At 48.6% G+C, this 17,308-nt stretch overlaps 1 protein-coding gene across 2 annotated transcripts in view; it reads left to right on the top strand.

Annotated features, from left to right (window-relative positions):
• Nucleotides 1-16,181, top strand: part of LOC141917805 (CBP80/20-dependent translation initiation factor-like) — a 215,477-nt gene extending 199,296 nt beyond the window's left edge. For both annotated transcript variants that reach the window (XM_074811346.1, XM_074811345.1), the window contains exons 12-13: nt 9,980-10,033; nt 11,818-16,181. In XM_074811346.1, coding sequence (XP_074667447.1) covers nt 9,980-10,033; nt 11,818-12,033 — 270 coding nt within the window. In that variant the 3' untranslated portion in view covers nt 12,034-16,181. The remainder of the gene's footprint in view (nt 1-9,979; nt 10,034-11,817) is intronic.
• Nucleotides 16,182-17,308: the final 1,127 nt, after the last annotated feature.

Below are 17,308 nucleotides of genomic sequence, written 5' to 3'. Positions count from 1 at the left end.
TCATCGGTGGGTGAGGACATCGATGGCAGGACCCCAGGCAGCATAGTCCTTGTAGTGCAACCCTTGCTGTCTGCCTTCAGCAGCAGTTCAGTGCCCATGCCAGGCTAGGGACAGCGAACTGGGCTCCTTGATCTCCTCCTGTCCGAGCATGCAGGGGTCAGCAGCAGATAGCTGGTGCCTACACCCCGAGGAAACTCCAGAGCCCATCTCCATCACACTAGAAACATTGTTATAATCAGGAACATGCAGAGAAACAGTGACATCTTTTTGATCTTCCTGACTTCGGACCGTTGCACTGATGCAGGTGGCTGACAACCATCTGTGGGCATGGACTTGGACTCTGGTTCCCAAAGCACCAGCAGATCTGCTTGCTGGGCCCTGCTCTGCTGTGCAGGGCCATGCCTGGGTTTGGTGGGCAGGTTGTGGGCCTCCCCAACCCACATATCATAGGCAGAGGTTGAACTGTGGCCCTTGGGACTGTTATCTCTTGCTGCCTTGATGGAGCAGTCCAGCACATGGTGTCTGGGTGGACAAGGTTGAGCACACGGTGCCTCGATGGAGCAATGGAGCACATGGTGCTTGGATGGATGAGGGGGAGCACATGGTGCCTCAGGGGACAAGGTGGTGCACATGGTACCCTGATGGACAAGATAGAGCACATGCATTCTCCTTGTTTGGCCAAGTCACGTCAGATGAGGTCCAGGAGGGCAGTGTGAAAGTAGAGGGTGCCTACCCAAGTCTGGGGGCAGGATATAGTCTCTGTTTCATCATAGGTAGATAAGACTATTCCTCATTAGCCAAATATCTGAGCACTTGACAGTGTCACGTTCATCCTCACAACCACCTTCTGAGGTAGGGAAGCGTGTCCCAACTCTGTGGGTGGGAAGCTGGGGCAAGGAAAGCCCAAGTGAAGTTGTAGCCTTTCCCTGACCATGTATTCCTGGCAGAGAGCAGGATCATCGAGGAGACCACAGCAGAGGAAGGGCTGGAGTCGGGCCACCATAGGTCCTTTCTAATCAATCCTATCTCCACTTTTCATGCTTTAATTTTCACATTATGTTCTTTACTAAAGAATAGAAAAAATAGGAAAGGTGAATATATATTTAATTTGCAGCCCTGCTTCATGACATGCTAACAAGCTAAATACCCCAGGAGTGAATTTCTGGACTACTGCCTGTTTATATTTCTCCCTAATTGATTTTTTTTCCCTTATTGTTGTTGTGTTTAAAATAATCTCGATTTTTTGCAAAGAATCTCTGAATTGTTTGTGAGAACTTATCTCAGAGCATGCGGCTTGGGCTCAACTAACATTTTCCAAACAACTCAGCAGAAAGATAAACTGGGGGGGAGGGGCGGGTAACTGTTGCATGTCTTCAAACCCCTGGCTGAACCTTTGGCTAATGCAGGATAAAACCCAGTGGACTGCATGCTCATTGAGATGCTGTAAACATCGTCTTCAAAGCAAACAAACTGCTGTCTGCTGAAAACAGAAGAGGGTGAAGACAAAACTTTGAGAGCAATGATAATTCCTTGAATTACCTCTTTCTTTTCCTATCCATTTTTCAGCAATTGTGGAGCTGGTAAACAAATAGGACTTTATTTGTAAAGGAAAGGAAACATGAAAAAATGAGAGTGGGAAGGAGAGATGATAAGGCTAAGAATCAGAACTGTGATTTTAACTAAAGAATGTGATTTTGGAGCACAGTTAGTTACACTGAGCTATTTTTATATGGACAGTTTTAATCAGGCCAGCCACTTTTCCAAAGTTTGCCTTTCCCTGATTGTAATGGTTTAGCCCCTGCCGGGGTCTGAGACCACGTGGCCTCTGCCCCTCCCCCACAAAGGGAGTGAAATACAAAGCCCCGATCTGAGATAAGGAAAGGTTTAATACAGCAGTGCAATAGCAACACAACAAACAACAACAATAACAATAACAATAACAGTAATAACAATGAACAGGGCAAAATATCTACCAATATAGCAGTGAGAGAAAACCCGGCAGCGCCAACCCCACGCGATCACCGATTCTTCCCGCGCTCTGGCGCCTGGACGTGACATCAGCATGGCATATGAATAACCCGGCTAGAGCTTCCTCCCCCACTGCTGGGGAAACTTAACCCTATCCTGGCTAATCCAGGACATAATCCACCCTTTTATTCTATACCATGCGCGTCACATCCAGTTGCCATTTAGCAATTAGCATTAACAGAGGAAAATTGACAAAAGCACAGTATAACTCACGGTGTGTTTTCACCCACAATCAAGTCCCCTTGTGGCACGCATCGGACCTCTCCATCCTTTTGCATCACCCACCAGGTGCACCCAGGTCCTTAAGCAAAAACAATCCCGTGGATGGGTTTGCCTTTGCCCGGCGCAGGACTAACCCAGACCATTTTTCCCAGCAGGTCCCTCATGCGCACCACAGGGACTCTATCCCCGTCCACAACACGTGGAAGTTTTGACTGAGCCGGGCCAGCTCGATTGGCAGATCCTCTTGTGTTCACTAACCAAGTGGCCTTTGTCAGATGTGTGTCCCAGTGTTTGAAGGTTCCACCCCCCATTGCTCTCAATGTAGTTTTTAACAGTCCATTGTAGCGCTCGATCTTCCCAGAGGCTGGTGCATGGTAGGGGATGTGGTTGTGGTAGTTTGACCTTGGCTAAATGCCAGGTACCCACCAAGTCACTCTATCACTTCCCCCCCCTTCCCCTTTTTTTCTCAACAGGGCAAAGAGGGGAAAGAAAATAAGATAGGAAAACAAAACAACCCTTGTGGGTAAAACAACAGAAGTTTTAATATAAGCAAAGCGAAGCAAAGGTCCGCGCGTGGAAGCAAAAAAAAGAAAACAGATTTATTCTCTACTTCCCATGAACAGGCGATGTCGGGCCTTCTCAGGAAGCAGGGCTCCAATACGCGTAGTGGTTGCCTCGGAGGACCAAGGGTGACCCCACCCCCTTCCTCCTTTCTCCCAGCTTTATACTGAGCAGACGTCATATGGTCTGGAATATCCCTTTGGTCAGTTCGGGTCAGCTGTCCTGGTTGTGTCCCCTCCCAAGATCTTGCCCACCCCGTCCCACTGTGGGGGGGAAATGTCAGAAAGAGCCTTGGTGCTGTGTAAGCACTACTCAGCAGTAGCCACAACACCAGGGTGCTATCAACACCCTGCCAGCTCCCAACATAAAACACAGCACCATGAGGGCTGCTACAGGGGAAAAGCAATTCTGGCTCAGCCAGACCCGGTACAGTGGTAGACCCACTCGATGCCGTGTTCTTCTGCCCAGGCATCTATGAGGTTATTTCGGAAGTGAGTCCCATTGTCCGACTCAATCCTCTCTGGGGTGCCGTGTTGCCACAGGACTCGCTCTTCAAGGCCCAGGATGGTATTTCGGGCGGTGGCGTGGGACACTGGATAAGTTTCGAGCCACCCAGTGGTTGCTTCCACCATTGTGAGCACATGGCGCTTGCCTCGGCGGGTCTGTGGCAGTGTGATGTAGTCGATCTGCCAGGCCTCTCCATATTTATATTTCATCCATCGATCTTCATTCCGCTGGGGCTTCACCCCTTTGGCTTGTTTGATTGCAGCACACGTCTCACATCCATGGATGATCTCTGCGATGGTGTCAATGGTGAGGTCCACCCCTCGATCTCGAGCCCACCTGTATGTTGCATCTCTGCCTTGGTGGCCCGAGGTCTCATGGGCCCACCGGGCTATGAACAGTTCACCTTTACGCTGCCAGTCCAAGTCCACCTGAGCCACTTCGATCTTAGCAGCTTGGTCTGCCTGCTGGTTATGTTGGTGTTCATCAGTGGCCCGACTCTTGGGTATATGGGCGTCCACATGGCGCACCTTCACAACGAGGTTCTCCACCCGGGCTGCGATGTCCTGCCACACTTCAGCAGCCCAGATGGGTCTGCCCTTGCGTTGCCAGTTGTTCTGTTTCCATTGCTGCAACCACATCCACAGGGCACTTGCCACCACCCACAAGTCAGTGTAGAGATAGAGCCTCGGCCACTTTTCTCGCTCAGCAATCTCCAAAGCCAATTGGGTGGCTTTCACCTCTGCGAACTGGCTCGATTCACCTTGTCCCTCAACAGCTTCAGTGGTTTCTCGTGTGGGATGCCACACCGCAGCCTTCCATCGTCGATGTTTTCCCACAATGCGACAAGACCCATCAGTGAACAGGGCATATCGTCTCTCTTCCTCTGGCAGCTCGTTATATGGTGGGGCCTCCTCAGCACGTTTCACCTCTTGTTCTGGTGACATCCCAGCATCTTTGCTCTCTGGCCAGTTCATGATCATTTCCACTAATCCTGGGGGGTCGAGTTTCCCTATTCGAGCCCGTTGTGTTATCAACGCAACCCATTTACTCCACGTGGCATCTGTTGCATGATGTGTGGAGGGAGCCTTTCCTTTGAACATCCATCCCAGCACCGGCAGTCGAGGTGCCAGGAGGAGCTGTGTCTCAGTGCCGACCACTTCTGAGGCAGCTCGAACTCCTTCGTACGCTGCCAGTATCTCCTTCTCAGTCAGGGTATAGTTAGCTTCAGAGCCTTTGTATCCCCGGCTCCAAAAGCCTAGAGGTCGGCCTCGGGATTCCCCAGGTGCTCTCTGCCAAAGGCTCCAGGAAGGGCCATTCTCCCCGGCTGCGGTGTAGAGCACGTTCTTAATCTCCTGCCCTGTCCGGACTGGCCCGAGAGCCACTGCCTGCGTAATCTCCTGCTTAATTTGTTCAAAGGCTTGTTGTTGCTCTGGGCCCCATTCAAAATCATTCTTCTTGCGGGTTACGTGGTAGAGAGGGCTCACAATGAGGCTGTAGTTTGGGATGTGCATCCTCCAGAACCCCACAGCGCCCAGGAAAGACTGAGTCTCCTTTTTAGTGGTTGGTGGGGCCATGGCTGTTATCTTGTTTATCACCTCCATTGGGATGTGGCGACGCCCATCTTGCCATTTTATTCCTAGGAACTGAATCTCCCTTCCAGGCCCCTTAACTTTCTGTCGCTTGATGGCAAAACCAGCCTTCAGGAGGATTTCAATTACCTTCTTTCCTTTCTCAAAGACTTCCTCAGCTGTGTCCCCCCATACAATGATATCATCAATGAACTGCAGGTGTTCTGGAGCCCCACCTTTCTCCAGTGCAGTATGGACCAGTCTATGGCAAATGGTGGAGCTGTGTTTCCACCCCTGGGGCAATCGATTCCAGGGGTACTGGATACCCCTCCAAGTGAACGCAAACTGTGGCCTGCACTCTGGTGCTATTGGGATGGAGAAGAACGCGTTAGCGATGTCAATTGTGGCGTACCACTTGGCTGCCTTCGACTCCAGCTCATACTGGAGCTCTAGCATGTCCGGCACTGCAGCACTCATCGCTGGCGTAACTTCATTCAGGCCACGGTAGTCCACGGTCAGTCTCCATTCGCCATTACGTTTTCTCACTGGCCATATAGGGCTGTTGAAAGGTGAGTGAGTCTTGCTGATCACCTTCTGGCTTTCTAGTCAACGGATCAGCTGGTGGATGGGGACCAGGGAATCTCGGTTAGTACGGTACTGCCGCCGGTGCACCGTCTTGGTGGCAATTGGCACTCGCTGCTCTTCAACCTTAAGTGACCCCACCACCGAGGGGTCCTCTGAGAGGCCGGGTAAGGTGGACAATTGCTCAACCTCCTCCAGGGCAGCTATACCAAAGGCCCACCGGTACCCTTTTGGGTCTTTAAAGTACCCTCTCCTGAGGTAGTCTATACCTAGGATGCACGGGGCATCTGGGCCAGTCACAATGGGGTGCTTATGCCAGTCCTTCCCAGTTAAGCTTACTTCAGCTTCTAATAGGGTCAGCTGTTGGGACCCCCCTGTCACTCCGGAGATGCAGATGGATTCAACCCCACTGTGGCTTGATGGCATCAGGGTGCACTGTGCGCCAGTGTCTACCAAGGCCTTATATTCTTGTGGTTCTGATGTGCCAGGCCATCGGATCCACACCTTCCAGTAAATCCGATTATCCCTTTCCTCCACCTGGCTGGAGGCAGGGCCCCTCTAATCCTGCTCACCATCACTCACTTGTTGTAAGAATGACTCCTGCAGGAATGACTTCCTGGTCCCCTCAAGAGGGTCAAGCATAGTGTTGGCCATTCTATTCTGTCTGGGGGATTTCTGACTAGACACTGGAGCTGCGTCTCTCTTGGAAGACTCCCCTTTCATGGTGGTCTTCCCTTTCAGCTGCTGTACTCGTGCAGCTAGGGCGGAAGTGGGCTGCCCATGCCACCTTCTCATGTTTTCCCCATGGTCGCAGAGGAAGAACCACAGGGTGCCCCGTGGTGTGTACCTTCTACCGCCCTTCTCTTGGGTGGGGAAGCGCCTGCTTCTAATAGCTGAGACATCGGCGCGTGCAGGTGGAACATAGGACATGTCCTCTTCCACTTTCTGGCGCCTCTGAGACAGTTCCTCTACACCTGAAACCCAGGCATGTTGGGAGGAAGGGAGACTTCCCTCATATTGCCGGAGCTGAATAGTCACTTTGTCCACTGTCTGAGTCTGGGTGTCTCGCCACCAGGACGCTACTGCTAATGCTTTGGAATGTCCCTCTGGTCCACTTTGCAGGAACTTCCGCCACATCAACTGTATGCAAGGGGCCTGATCTGGATCCATTGGTGACTGCTCATCATTCAGATCACCATAGACCATGTCAAACACAGCCATTTCCCTGAGGTTTTGGATGCCTTTCTCCATGTTGGTCCACTTGCCTAACCGACATAGAACATCATCCTTGTAGGGGTACTTCTCCCTCACAGCGAGCAGGAGTCGCCTCCAAAGGCTGAGGGTTTGAGCCTGTTTCCCTATTGCCTTGTCAATACCAGCCTGCTTGGCTAAAGGTCCCAGCTGCTTGGCCTCTCTCCCCTCCAATTCCAAACCAGCAGCTCCACTATCCCAGCATCGGAGCAGCCAGGTGCAAATTTGCTCGCCTGCAATGCGTCTGAAATCCTTCCGCATATCTCACAACTCACTGAGGGATAGAGATCGGATGGTTACCTCCGGCTCTTCCTCCTGCTCTCGTGATGGGCCTGGTTCATTATCACCCTGTGCACTGCGAGGGGATTTTTTGGTATATTTGGTTTTCCGTATCGGGGCGACTGATATTGGTACTGCTTGTCCCTCTGGCTCAGCTGCTGTGCTGGTGGAGGCGACCGGTACTGGCGCTGCCTGTCCCCCTGGCCCAGCTGCTGTACCAGCAGGTTCACTTTCAGACCCTGCAGCCCTTTCTCCCCCTTGAGGGCAGTGATCAGTGTTAAGGGCGATGCGGTAAGCATGGGCAAGCCCCCAGCACATCGCAGCGAGTTGCATCTCCCGGGGTTTGTCAGATTGGCAGCACACCTTTTCCAAACACTCCACCAGTTTATCAGGACTCTGCACTTGTTCGGGAGTGAAATCCCAGAACGTTGGGGGTGACCACTCACTCAGGTACTTCCCCATCTTCTCCCACATACCTAGCCATTTATAACTATCTGCCCTCAGGGCAGGTTTCCGGGTGGTGCTATTGTTGGAGAAGTACCGCATGGCCCAAAACAAGATCTGGCAGGCACTCAGAAAGCACAGAGCCGCAAGCACACTGGCCTGGGTGCTCCAGGGATAGCTGAAACTCTCAAAAACCGAGAGGATCTCTTCCCCTGGCTCACCCATAGAGGGGGTGAGACCCCAAACAAAAGCCCAGGCAGCAAACAGGTACCGGTTCACCCCCACAAGCAGCGATACAAGCATGTTATAGGCAGTTTGTAGCCAATACAGCAAAACAAGACCCTTGACACATTTTCCACCAACAATAAACACCAGCACTAGGAGCACAGAGTGGATATGAGGATTAATCCAGCCCCACCACGCAAGCAAATTGCCCAGCATTGCAAATGTTTCTTATCAAACAATACAAGTAAAAACAGAAAAATTACACCTAACAGATTGCTCTAACACACCTTCTCCTTTTGTCCTTATTTCAGTCTTCTCCAGCCTCATGTTGGGCGCCAAAGTTGTGGTGGTTTAGCCCCTGCCGGGGTCTGAGACCACGTGGCCGCTGCTCCTCCCCCACAAAGGGAGTGAAATACAAAGCCCCGATCTGAGATAAGGACAGGTTTAATACAGCAGTGCAATAGCAACACAACAAACAACAACAATAACAATAACAATAACAGTAATAACAATGAACAGGGCAAAATATCTACCAATATAGCAGTGAGAGAAAACCCGGCTGCGCCAACCCCACGCGATCACCAATTCTTCCCGCGCTCTGGGCCTGGACGTGACATCAGCATGGCATATGAATAACCCGGCTAGAGCTTCCCCCCCACTGCTGGGGAAACTTAACCCTATCCTAGCTAAACCAGGACACTGATGAATTTCAGATACTAATAAAGCCAGTTTTCCCAATTTTTCTCCTTTTTCTCAGTGTGTATTGCATGCAATCAGCTCCCCGCTGCATGCAGGGATTAGCTCAGGGCCAGCAGGGCTTGTTCAACCCAAGATGATGGAGTGGAAGTGGCCATAGCTTCAAGTGTTGCCAGCACTTGCAATTTTATCAGCCACCTCATGGTACAGTGTTTTTCATAATGCTCCAGCTCACTTTGCTGAGTGATTGAGAATCTCAGTATTTTATCTACTTGAAAAACAGCTAGAACAATGTGCTTTCTCTTGTGGTTTTAGCAAAATACCTGGAATGGCATCTTTGTGTGCGTGACAAAGTCATAAAGATGAAAACAAATAAAAATGTGTATTTTTGATCCTGTTTTGAGGCTCCTTGATTGTGGTTTAAAGTTGTGGTGGTTTAGCCCCTGCCGGAGTCTGACACCACGTGGCCGCTGCCCCTCCCCCACAAAGGGAGTGAAATACAAAGCCCCAGGGCTGAGATAAGGAGAGGTTTAATACAACAGTGCAACAGCAACACAACAAACAACAACAATAACAATAACAGTGATAACAATGAACAGAGCAAGATATCTACCGATACAGCAGTGAGAGGACCGGCTGCGCCAACCACGCGCTCACCGATTCTTCCCGCGCTCTGGCGCCCGGACGTGACGTCAGCATGGTATATGAATAACCCGGCTAGAGCTTCCCCCCACTGCTGGGGAAACTTAACCCTATCCTAGCTAAACCAGGACACAAGGTTTGTGGGGTGAGACGTGCTGAGCTCCTACGCTTTGGCATTGACAGGTAGAGCCGTTGACCCTCACTGCACGCCCTGAGTCTCAACCAAGAGGAGTGAGCATCTTCCTTCACCATCCCATGCCATGCACAGCAGCATTTTGGGTCTCTCTTGAAAGTTGCTCATGCTTATAAACTCATGTTTGTAGTGCAAAGTTCATGGAGAGCAGAGCAGGGTTGGAGTTGGTGCACCTAAGACACCATAGTTTCGCTGTAACCCATTGCACTTGCACCACTATATAATCAGTCTAGAAGGAGCCCTATTAATTATGGTGTATTGAACATAACACGTTCCTATCAGGTAATTTTGTGGCTGTTAGAAGTGTCCCCATGGGGACAGAGAGATTCAGTGGTGTGTGGCTGCCTCTTGGGTAGAGCCATTCCCTTCCAAAGAGCCGCTCCCAGGGCTGTGCTGCTCAAATGTTGTCTGATGGTTGTATTTAGTCACTGTGTATGTGAAATGAGTGCATGTTCTCATTGCCTGCAGTGGGATAAAAAAAGCAATGTAGCCTAAATAAAATTTATTTTGAAAGTTGTTAATCTAAATTCTCTATATACTGCCCCACTTGCTCATTCTCAGCAGTGCATGCTCTGATGATATCCTTTACCCTGCATTTTGTCATTGTTTATCTTAATTTTTTGTGTTGAAAATCTTGTTCCTCCCCTCTTTCTGCTTTTCTGTCCTTTCCTCCTGGAAGTGGCAAAAGCCAAGCTGGACGAAGAGATGGAAGAAAGGACATAAGGGAGGAGGAGGAGGAGGTCATGCATTTCTCACCGCCTCTCTCTTTTCTCTTTTGCAGTTGTTGCAATCTCAGGATGTGAAGGAAGATGCTGTGCTTTGCTGCTCCATGGAAGTAAGGACGCACCTGCACCACCCACCCTGGTCCTCATTGCTTTGCCCCTTCTGTCCTTGGCTACACACGTGTCAAGCAGCTAATAGATGTTTCCAAACCCAAACAGCCATGTTGCCTCTTTGCATTATAGAATCATAGAGTCACAGAATGGGTTGGGTTGGAAGGGACCTTTAAAGGTCATCTAGTCCAACCCCCCTGCAATGAGCAGGGACATCTTCAACTAGATCAGGTTGCTCAGAGCCCCGTCCAACCTGACCTGGAATGTTTCCAGGGATGGGGCATCTACCATCTCTCTGAGCAACCTGTGTCAGTGTTTCACCACCCTCATCTTAACCTTAATCTTAATCTTTCAGTTTAAGACCATTACCCCTTGTCCTATGGCTACAGGCCCTATGAAAAAGTCTGTCCCCATCTTTCTTCTAAGCCCCTTTAAGTACTGAAAGGCTGCTATAAGGTCTCCCTGGAGCCTTCTCTTCTCCAGGCTGAACAACCCCAACTGTCTCAGCCTGTCCTCATAGGAGAGGTGTTCCAGCCCCCTGATCATCTTCGTGGCTTCCTCTGGACCCACTTGAGCAGGTCCGTCTTTCCTGTGCTGAGGGCCCCAGAGCTGAATGCAGTACTCCAGGTGGGGGTCTCACTAGAGCAGAGTAGATAAAAGACATCACCGTGAGATAAGAGATGCCCTCTGAGACTCTGTCACTGGACTTGTGATTCATGTAAATGGATGCAAAATGTTTGGTAGCTGGGGTCCCATCACAAAATTATGTCATCCTGGTTCCTTCAAATCTCACCCTGCATTTATTTTTTAAGCACAAAAACATCTGCATTGGAGCAAAAGCCCATGGCTCTCACAGAGAGGTTTGCTGTGCTCAGCAGCAGCTTTGCAGATAAATGCTGGTACAAATATAGCAGAGTTTCAATAGTTTCACTTTTGGAAAGTGATTGGCCTGTGGGGATGGATGGATGCTTTCCTTGCAGAGACCAGTTGAAATTGCAGCCTGAATGGTTGAAATCCAGCAAAGCAACAGGCAACTGAGGAGGGGAGTTTGAATTTTTAAGGTTAGGACTTTGGGGAGCTCTGCATTCAAGTCCCACAAGCCTTCCGTAATGGTGGACTCATTGCTGTCCACTCCAAGCTTGGCCCTTCTCCTCTGTGGGACCACATAGGGCTTATGCTGCTCCATGGAGGCTCTCCAAGGAGTAATTGTTTTAAAAAAAACCTTGGCTGTCCTCAGAGAAGCGGCACAATGGGTATAAATGCAGATCTCAGTAGGGCAGGATTTGTTATGCATACAGGAGAGCTCTGCTTATTCAGATTAATGACTGGGGGTCACTGACAGCTGTGAATCAGCAAGTAAATGAAGGGCCAGGTAGAAGGCAGGAATACCACATCACAGCCTGCACTTTGTTTTGACAATAGCATGATTTTTAGGTGGGATTTTTTTTTTTTCAAAAGCAATCCAGCATAGCCGCCTTTGAAGTCCCTGGGAGCTGAACCATTTGCTCCTCCAGCAGCCTGGCACGGATGCTTTTGAAAACCTCACTCTTCATGTTCGGCTCTTGGAGCCTGCTGTGGGGTGGTTTTGATTTTCAAAATCCATGACACCTTTAACCTCACCTGTTTGCCCCACTGCACCGACAGGGGAGAATTGGAGGGATGGAGGGCATCTGTTAAAGCCAGTAGGGTGTTTTAATATCATAGAATGATAGAATCAGTATATCTCAAGTTGGAAGGGACCCATAAGGATCAATATGCCATGGTTGACCTCTTCTTCTCCTGGCAGCTGCAGAGCACTGGCCGGCTGCTGGAGGAGCAGCTGCCTGAGATGATGACGGAGCTGTTGGCAATAGCACGTGACAAGATGCTGTGTCCCTCCGAGTCCATGCTGACGCGGTCCCTGTTGCTGGAGGTCATCGAACTGCACGCCAACAACTGGAACCCCCTGACGCCCACCATCACGCAGTACTACAACAAGACCATCCAAAAACTGACAGCTTGAGGGGCAGGGCAAGGTGGGGTGGGAAGGTACGAGAAGAGGACATGCACCTTGACAGGATCCGGCAAGAGCTTTTTCAATTTAAATCCCCCAGCAGACCAAACCCCAGCATGCTTGAGAATATGTTCGTGGGGTGGGGAGGGAGAAGCATGTTTGTTTTTCAGCCGCGTCACCAAGCGCCACCCCTCTTCCCCATCATGGTTTTGTTTTAGGGGTTTCTTTTTCTGAACTCATTGCTCAAGCAGCAGCAACGCATCCCGCCAGGTTATTGTTTGGCTTTCAAAAGAAGATGGAGAATTTGGAAAAAAAAACCAAACTAATCCAAGTGGGGGCTAGTATTGTTTTCATGCTGTCCTCCTGCCTTGCCCTGGCCAACTGGCAGGAGACAGCAGGCAGCAGAAGTCTCGGGAAGACAAAGCCAGACACAGATGGCTTTTGTCAAGCAGGGCTTGCGTTAGGTTTTTTCACCCCCCCTCCTCTTGTCTTTGACTTTCTGTGTGTGTCCCCCTACTCGCCACCCCTTCGAAAGTGGATCAGAGAGCGGGACAACTTTCTTATTTGCACTGGGTTTTCTTTTTCTCAAGCGTTTGTATTTTCTTATTGTATTGTTGAATGGACAATTGCAAGCAGCTCGGAGACGGAGAAAGCAACCCCTTCCCGTGAGCTGGCTAATGGTTTATGTGAGGTGCTGAAGCAGAAGGAGTATTTTAAAGGAGTCCAAAAGCCACTGCAGAAGTAACGTAGCCACCGTTGTCTTGCCACTAACCTCCTCGATGACTTGAGAAACATGTCCTCTGAGCTGGAAGCTCTAAGAAACAGGGGATTCTGAGGCTCTTGTTGTTCAAGTCGCCGTTATCCCTCAGCCACTTATAACCCTTTTTTTTTTTTTAATAATTTTTTTGTTTCCATTGAAGGAGTACTTTATTGTAATTACTGTCATGGTTGTAATTATATATTTAAATCCAGGCCTGTTATAGTCAGGCTTAATAATGTGCAGGGTGAGGGAGAAATGAAGTTTTGATGTTCTTCTTTGGAGACTGTTAAAGAGATGACAAGCAATGTATGACAAAAAGGAGGAAAAAAAGAAGAGGATGTGTGGGAAAAAAAGAAAGAGATGGGTGATGTCTTTGGAGGGAGATAGTTTGCTCGGGGAACCCTGACTTGCTCTAGGATCCCTGAGTTGCTCTGTGCTGGAGCAACCCAAGGGAGAGGGCAGCTGCGGGGGGTGATGGCGAGATGCCGCCAGGGCAAGGAGACTGGTACAGAGGGACACGCCACACCGTTGCATCGCTCCCCGAATCATGAACGAGACTTGGTGGTCTCATTTGCTTGTTCAGCAATGCTTTTACCTACTAAATCACTCCTGGTGCTTATTTTGGTGAAGCCTAATGGGGGTGCAAGCTGCCCTGTCCTGTCTGCGCAGTGGAAGAGGAGCTGAGGAAGGCATGATGCTGGCAACCTGTCCTGTTTTCTTCCCATTATTCACTTTGCTTTCCTTTCCTGGTGATAAGAAGAGAATTTATGGCACGGCGCCAGCGTGCATGGACCCCAGACCAGGCAGGCTGGGTCTGAACTCAGCAGCTCAAACCCATTTTTCCAAGAAAAATGTTGAATTTCTGGTGGCTTGTAGAGAAGAGAGATTTCACCCCAACCTCTTTGGATGTGCAGTATGTTCTTGGGTGCCTTATGAATGTGTTGGTCTGTCTGCAATGGGGGGGGAAGATTTCGCTGCAAAATTTAAAGGGCAGAAAATGCATTGCAGGACATGAGAGTCCTGGTGCTGAGGTTCAATATTATTTGAATTTTCATCTGTTTGTCTGCTGATGTGGTTTCTGATCTCCACATCCAGCAAGAAGAGTGAGCTGGAAACAGAAGCTTCAATTTTCCTGTCTACCCAGAAAGCAGCAAAATTATTGCTGGATGTGCTGGACTTGTCTGGAAAAATTAATTTCTGCTTCATGGACTCGAGCCCCAGAACTTTGTGTGGTGACGGCACCTTGCATTCGGTCAAATATGTTAGTAGCAATGGAGTTTGATAGTATTAATGAGAAGCTGAACTTAATTAAGGCAGCAAAGCTCATCAGTATTATAAGACTCAGGGTTGCACCTGTTGCTCTTGGCTTTATCTGATCCCTGATTTCTTGGGGAGCAGAGGAGAAGGGGATTTAGCACCCATCGTAGTGCACCCAGGCACAGCATCAGTCTTCTGGGAGAAGACCTGAAAACCAGTTTTATCTTGATTTTTTTTTTTTTAAAGAACAAAAAAGTCCTGTAACAGGGGCACTGCTCTGGCCCCTGCAGCTTCTCCCTTCTCCTTCCCCCAGAATTTGCTCTCAGGAGGTAGTGAAAGAAGAAAAACAAAACAAAAAAAAAAAAAAACAAAACAAAAACAAAAACAGAGAACTGGAGATTTTGCTTCTAAAAACCTGAATTTTCACCCATCAGTGCATCAGTAGGCATTCAGAGGCAAAGTGTAAGCCATGTGGCAGTATTTCTGCTTAAGCATTACCCTACCCCTACCAGCTCTGAGGGTTTATTCAATTTTCCCATTGGGGTGCAATCCTGCAACCCCCACCGACCAGGCTTGGCCCATGACTTTCCCCTCCAACACTGTCATTTCTCCCACTGAAGAGCTTTTATGTGAAATGTGTCATTTTTTAATGTCTTGCCATTTAGCTCTGCTATTAATGTACATTCATCCAGCCATTAACTGCTTTGGTACATCAGTCACTCCGTTCATATGCGAGAATCAAAATGTTGACCAAAAATGGTTTTCTTTTCCCCAAAATTACATGCTGCCAATGGTATCTTCCTGAAGTCCATCAGTAGGAAGCTGGCGGGCACGTGCCATCATTAACCATGGTACCATGTTGGGAAAAGAGGTACCACGAGGTCATTTGATGGGGCAGGATGGGGAGCAGTGCTGGGAAGTTTTTGGAATTCCTGGTGAGAACACCTAGAGATGTCATCGAGTATTTTCTTTTTTTTTGGCGTTCTTTAGAAATGGTCGCCAAAGAGTGTAATTCTACAATGTGCATTTTTGAAGGTGTGAAGTCACCAGCTACGTCCCTTCGAATTAGCCAGATTCAATCTTTGCTGCTCAATAAAAGTATCTGCATGGGGGTTTAATATGTTTTCCCCATACGGCTACATCAGTAAAGGTGAAAATAACCTCCTCGGGCCAAATACATGTGGGGCCAAACCTCGGGCTGGTGTAAAGGCGAGTAGCTGAAGCATCTACAGAGGACTGATGCTCTGCACCACTGCTGCACCAGTCCCCTTCAGATGCAGGGAAGGTTTGCTGGCTGCCTGCCAGACTGCCTAGCATCTAATTCACCTCATTCCTGTTGAAATTCTTTCATAACTGAAGATTTTTGTTACCCACAAAGTGATTTGCTCGGCTTCCCCATGAGGGATTTCACTCCTGTTTTGAGAAGTCTCATGTATATGGAAGTGAAACAAAAATGGGGAAAAAAAGGGAAAAGTAAGCGATTTGCTTAGTTCCCCTCTTCCCCCAAAGGAGATCAGTTAGTATCTATTCTTGGCATGATAGACGGCTTTGAAGGAAAATTTGTCAGAATAACTTATGATTTATTTTCATGCTTATTTTTATAACATCCCTCACTTGGAAATCTCTCAAAATCTTAAATACAATTTTTTTTTTATTTTCCTGCTGGGTATTTTATGGCTTTACACTAATTTTGCTCTTCTTGGTGTTAGCTATTAGACAGTCCCGGTGATACTTCCAGTATTTTTTCAGGAGAAATGACATAAAGGGTTGTGAAGTCCACTGTCGATATAGCCAAGGGAGCTGCGGTGTCCTGCAGAACATGGAGTTAACACTAGCAATTCATTATTTTTTTTAATGTATTTATTTGCATTTGAAAAAGCAACACTTTTAATTGAATCATATTTGTTAAACTAAGTGCTTTAAAAAAAATGTAAAAAAAAGGAAAAAATGTTTTGGGGAGAATAAAGACTAGATATTCATACTTGAGAAAACACAAATTCATCATTTTCAGCATTTCAGAGACTGTTAAAACAAGGAAGCTAATAACTCTTTGTGGCAATTCAGTCTTTGTTTATAGAACATCCAGATCCACTGTATGCTATAAAATGCATCATCTGAGTAATAAATGTTTAAAGCTCGACATTTCCCCATCTCTTCGTGTATATGCGCTATCACTTGTGCTGGTCTGGGAAGACCTTCCTTTTGTTTAGGATGGAAGAAAAGGAAGATATGGAGGGGGAAAAAATATCCCTAATGGTGTCTGCTTGGAAATGTAGCAGAGGGCCTGATCCTTCCCTCTGTGGGAATGGCTCAGCCCATGCTCCTGGCACCAGGTCAGATCCTGCATGGTGCTGTGGCTCTGGTTGGGGCTGGTCCCTCTCCCCGTCACTTCTTACGGGGGTGAAGATGAAGTCCATGGGAATGGTGCAAAGGGCTCAGAGGTGATGGATTGGGCCCCTCTCCTGGCTCAACCTCGACAGCCACCTGCTCCCCTGCTCCCCAGCCTCTGTCCCAAGGGAATTGTCCATCTATTTGTGTCCTACCTCAGCTGGACCTGGGTGTCTGTTGGAGGACTCCCCAATTTATCACATCCATTTCACCCAGTGCTACAGCACGCAGCAGCAGCAGTGAGGGCTTGCAAACCACTTCTGCCTTTTACTGCATTCAACCTCCTTTTAAAAAAAATTTTTTTAAATGCAGTTTTTCTAAGAAGTCTCCTCTGGAAAACCCTTCTCTAGCCCAAGCCTGCCGACACGGAAGTCTCGGACACAACTTAGACGACCAATGTGATCAAGTTGATGCCACTTTATTAAAGGCTACACAGCAATTTATACTCTATCTCAAGCTTCACGCGCCGCTATCTTATTGCTAATAGGCTAAAGCTACTTGTTCACGCGCCCTTCTGCCCCCTATGATTGGTCCCAGTGTGGTGTCCACACGCTGCTCTCCCCCCAGGTAGACCCCCTGTTTTCGACATTCCAACATCTTTATCTCTTGGCCAGGAATGTAGTTTCTCAGGCCGTCTCGGCCTTGTTTTTGTCCTTGAACACAGCTGCAGCTTGCTGTTACAGTGAGGCCCCTTGGTCTGGATCACTCACAACATGTCCGTTGTTCTCCAGCGATGCCACAAATCCCCCTTTTTGTTTTTGAGCGATCCAGACTCCCCTGTGTTCCTGTGCTAAAAACATTGCACCGACAGTCCTCTGCAGGGCCCTTTGCAGAAGGCCTATAAGGCAAGGCAACGTTGAGAGCACAGTCACTACAATC

This window comes from Strix aluco, chromosome W (assembly GCF_031877795.1).
Source record: "Strix aluco isolate bStrAlu1 chromosome W, bStrAlu1.hap1, whole genome shotgun sequence".
In the NCBI taxonomy this organism is placed as follows: domain Eukaryota; kingdom Metazoa; phylum Chordata; class Aves; order Strigiformes; family Strigidae; genus Strix; species Strix aluco.
Note: the sequence above shows the minus strand (reverse complement) of the source record. Positions and strands in the feature narration are given on the sequence as shown.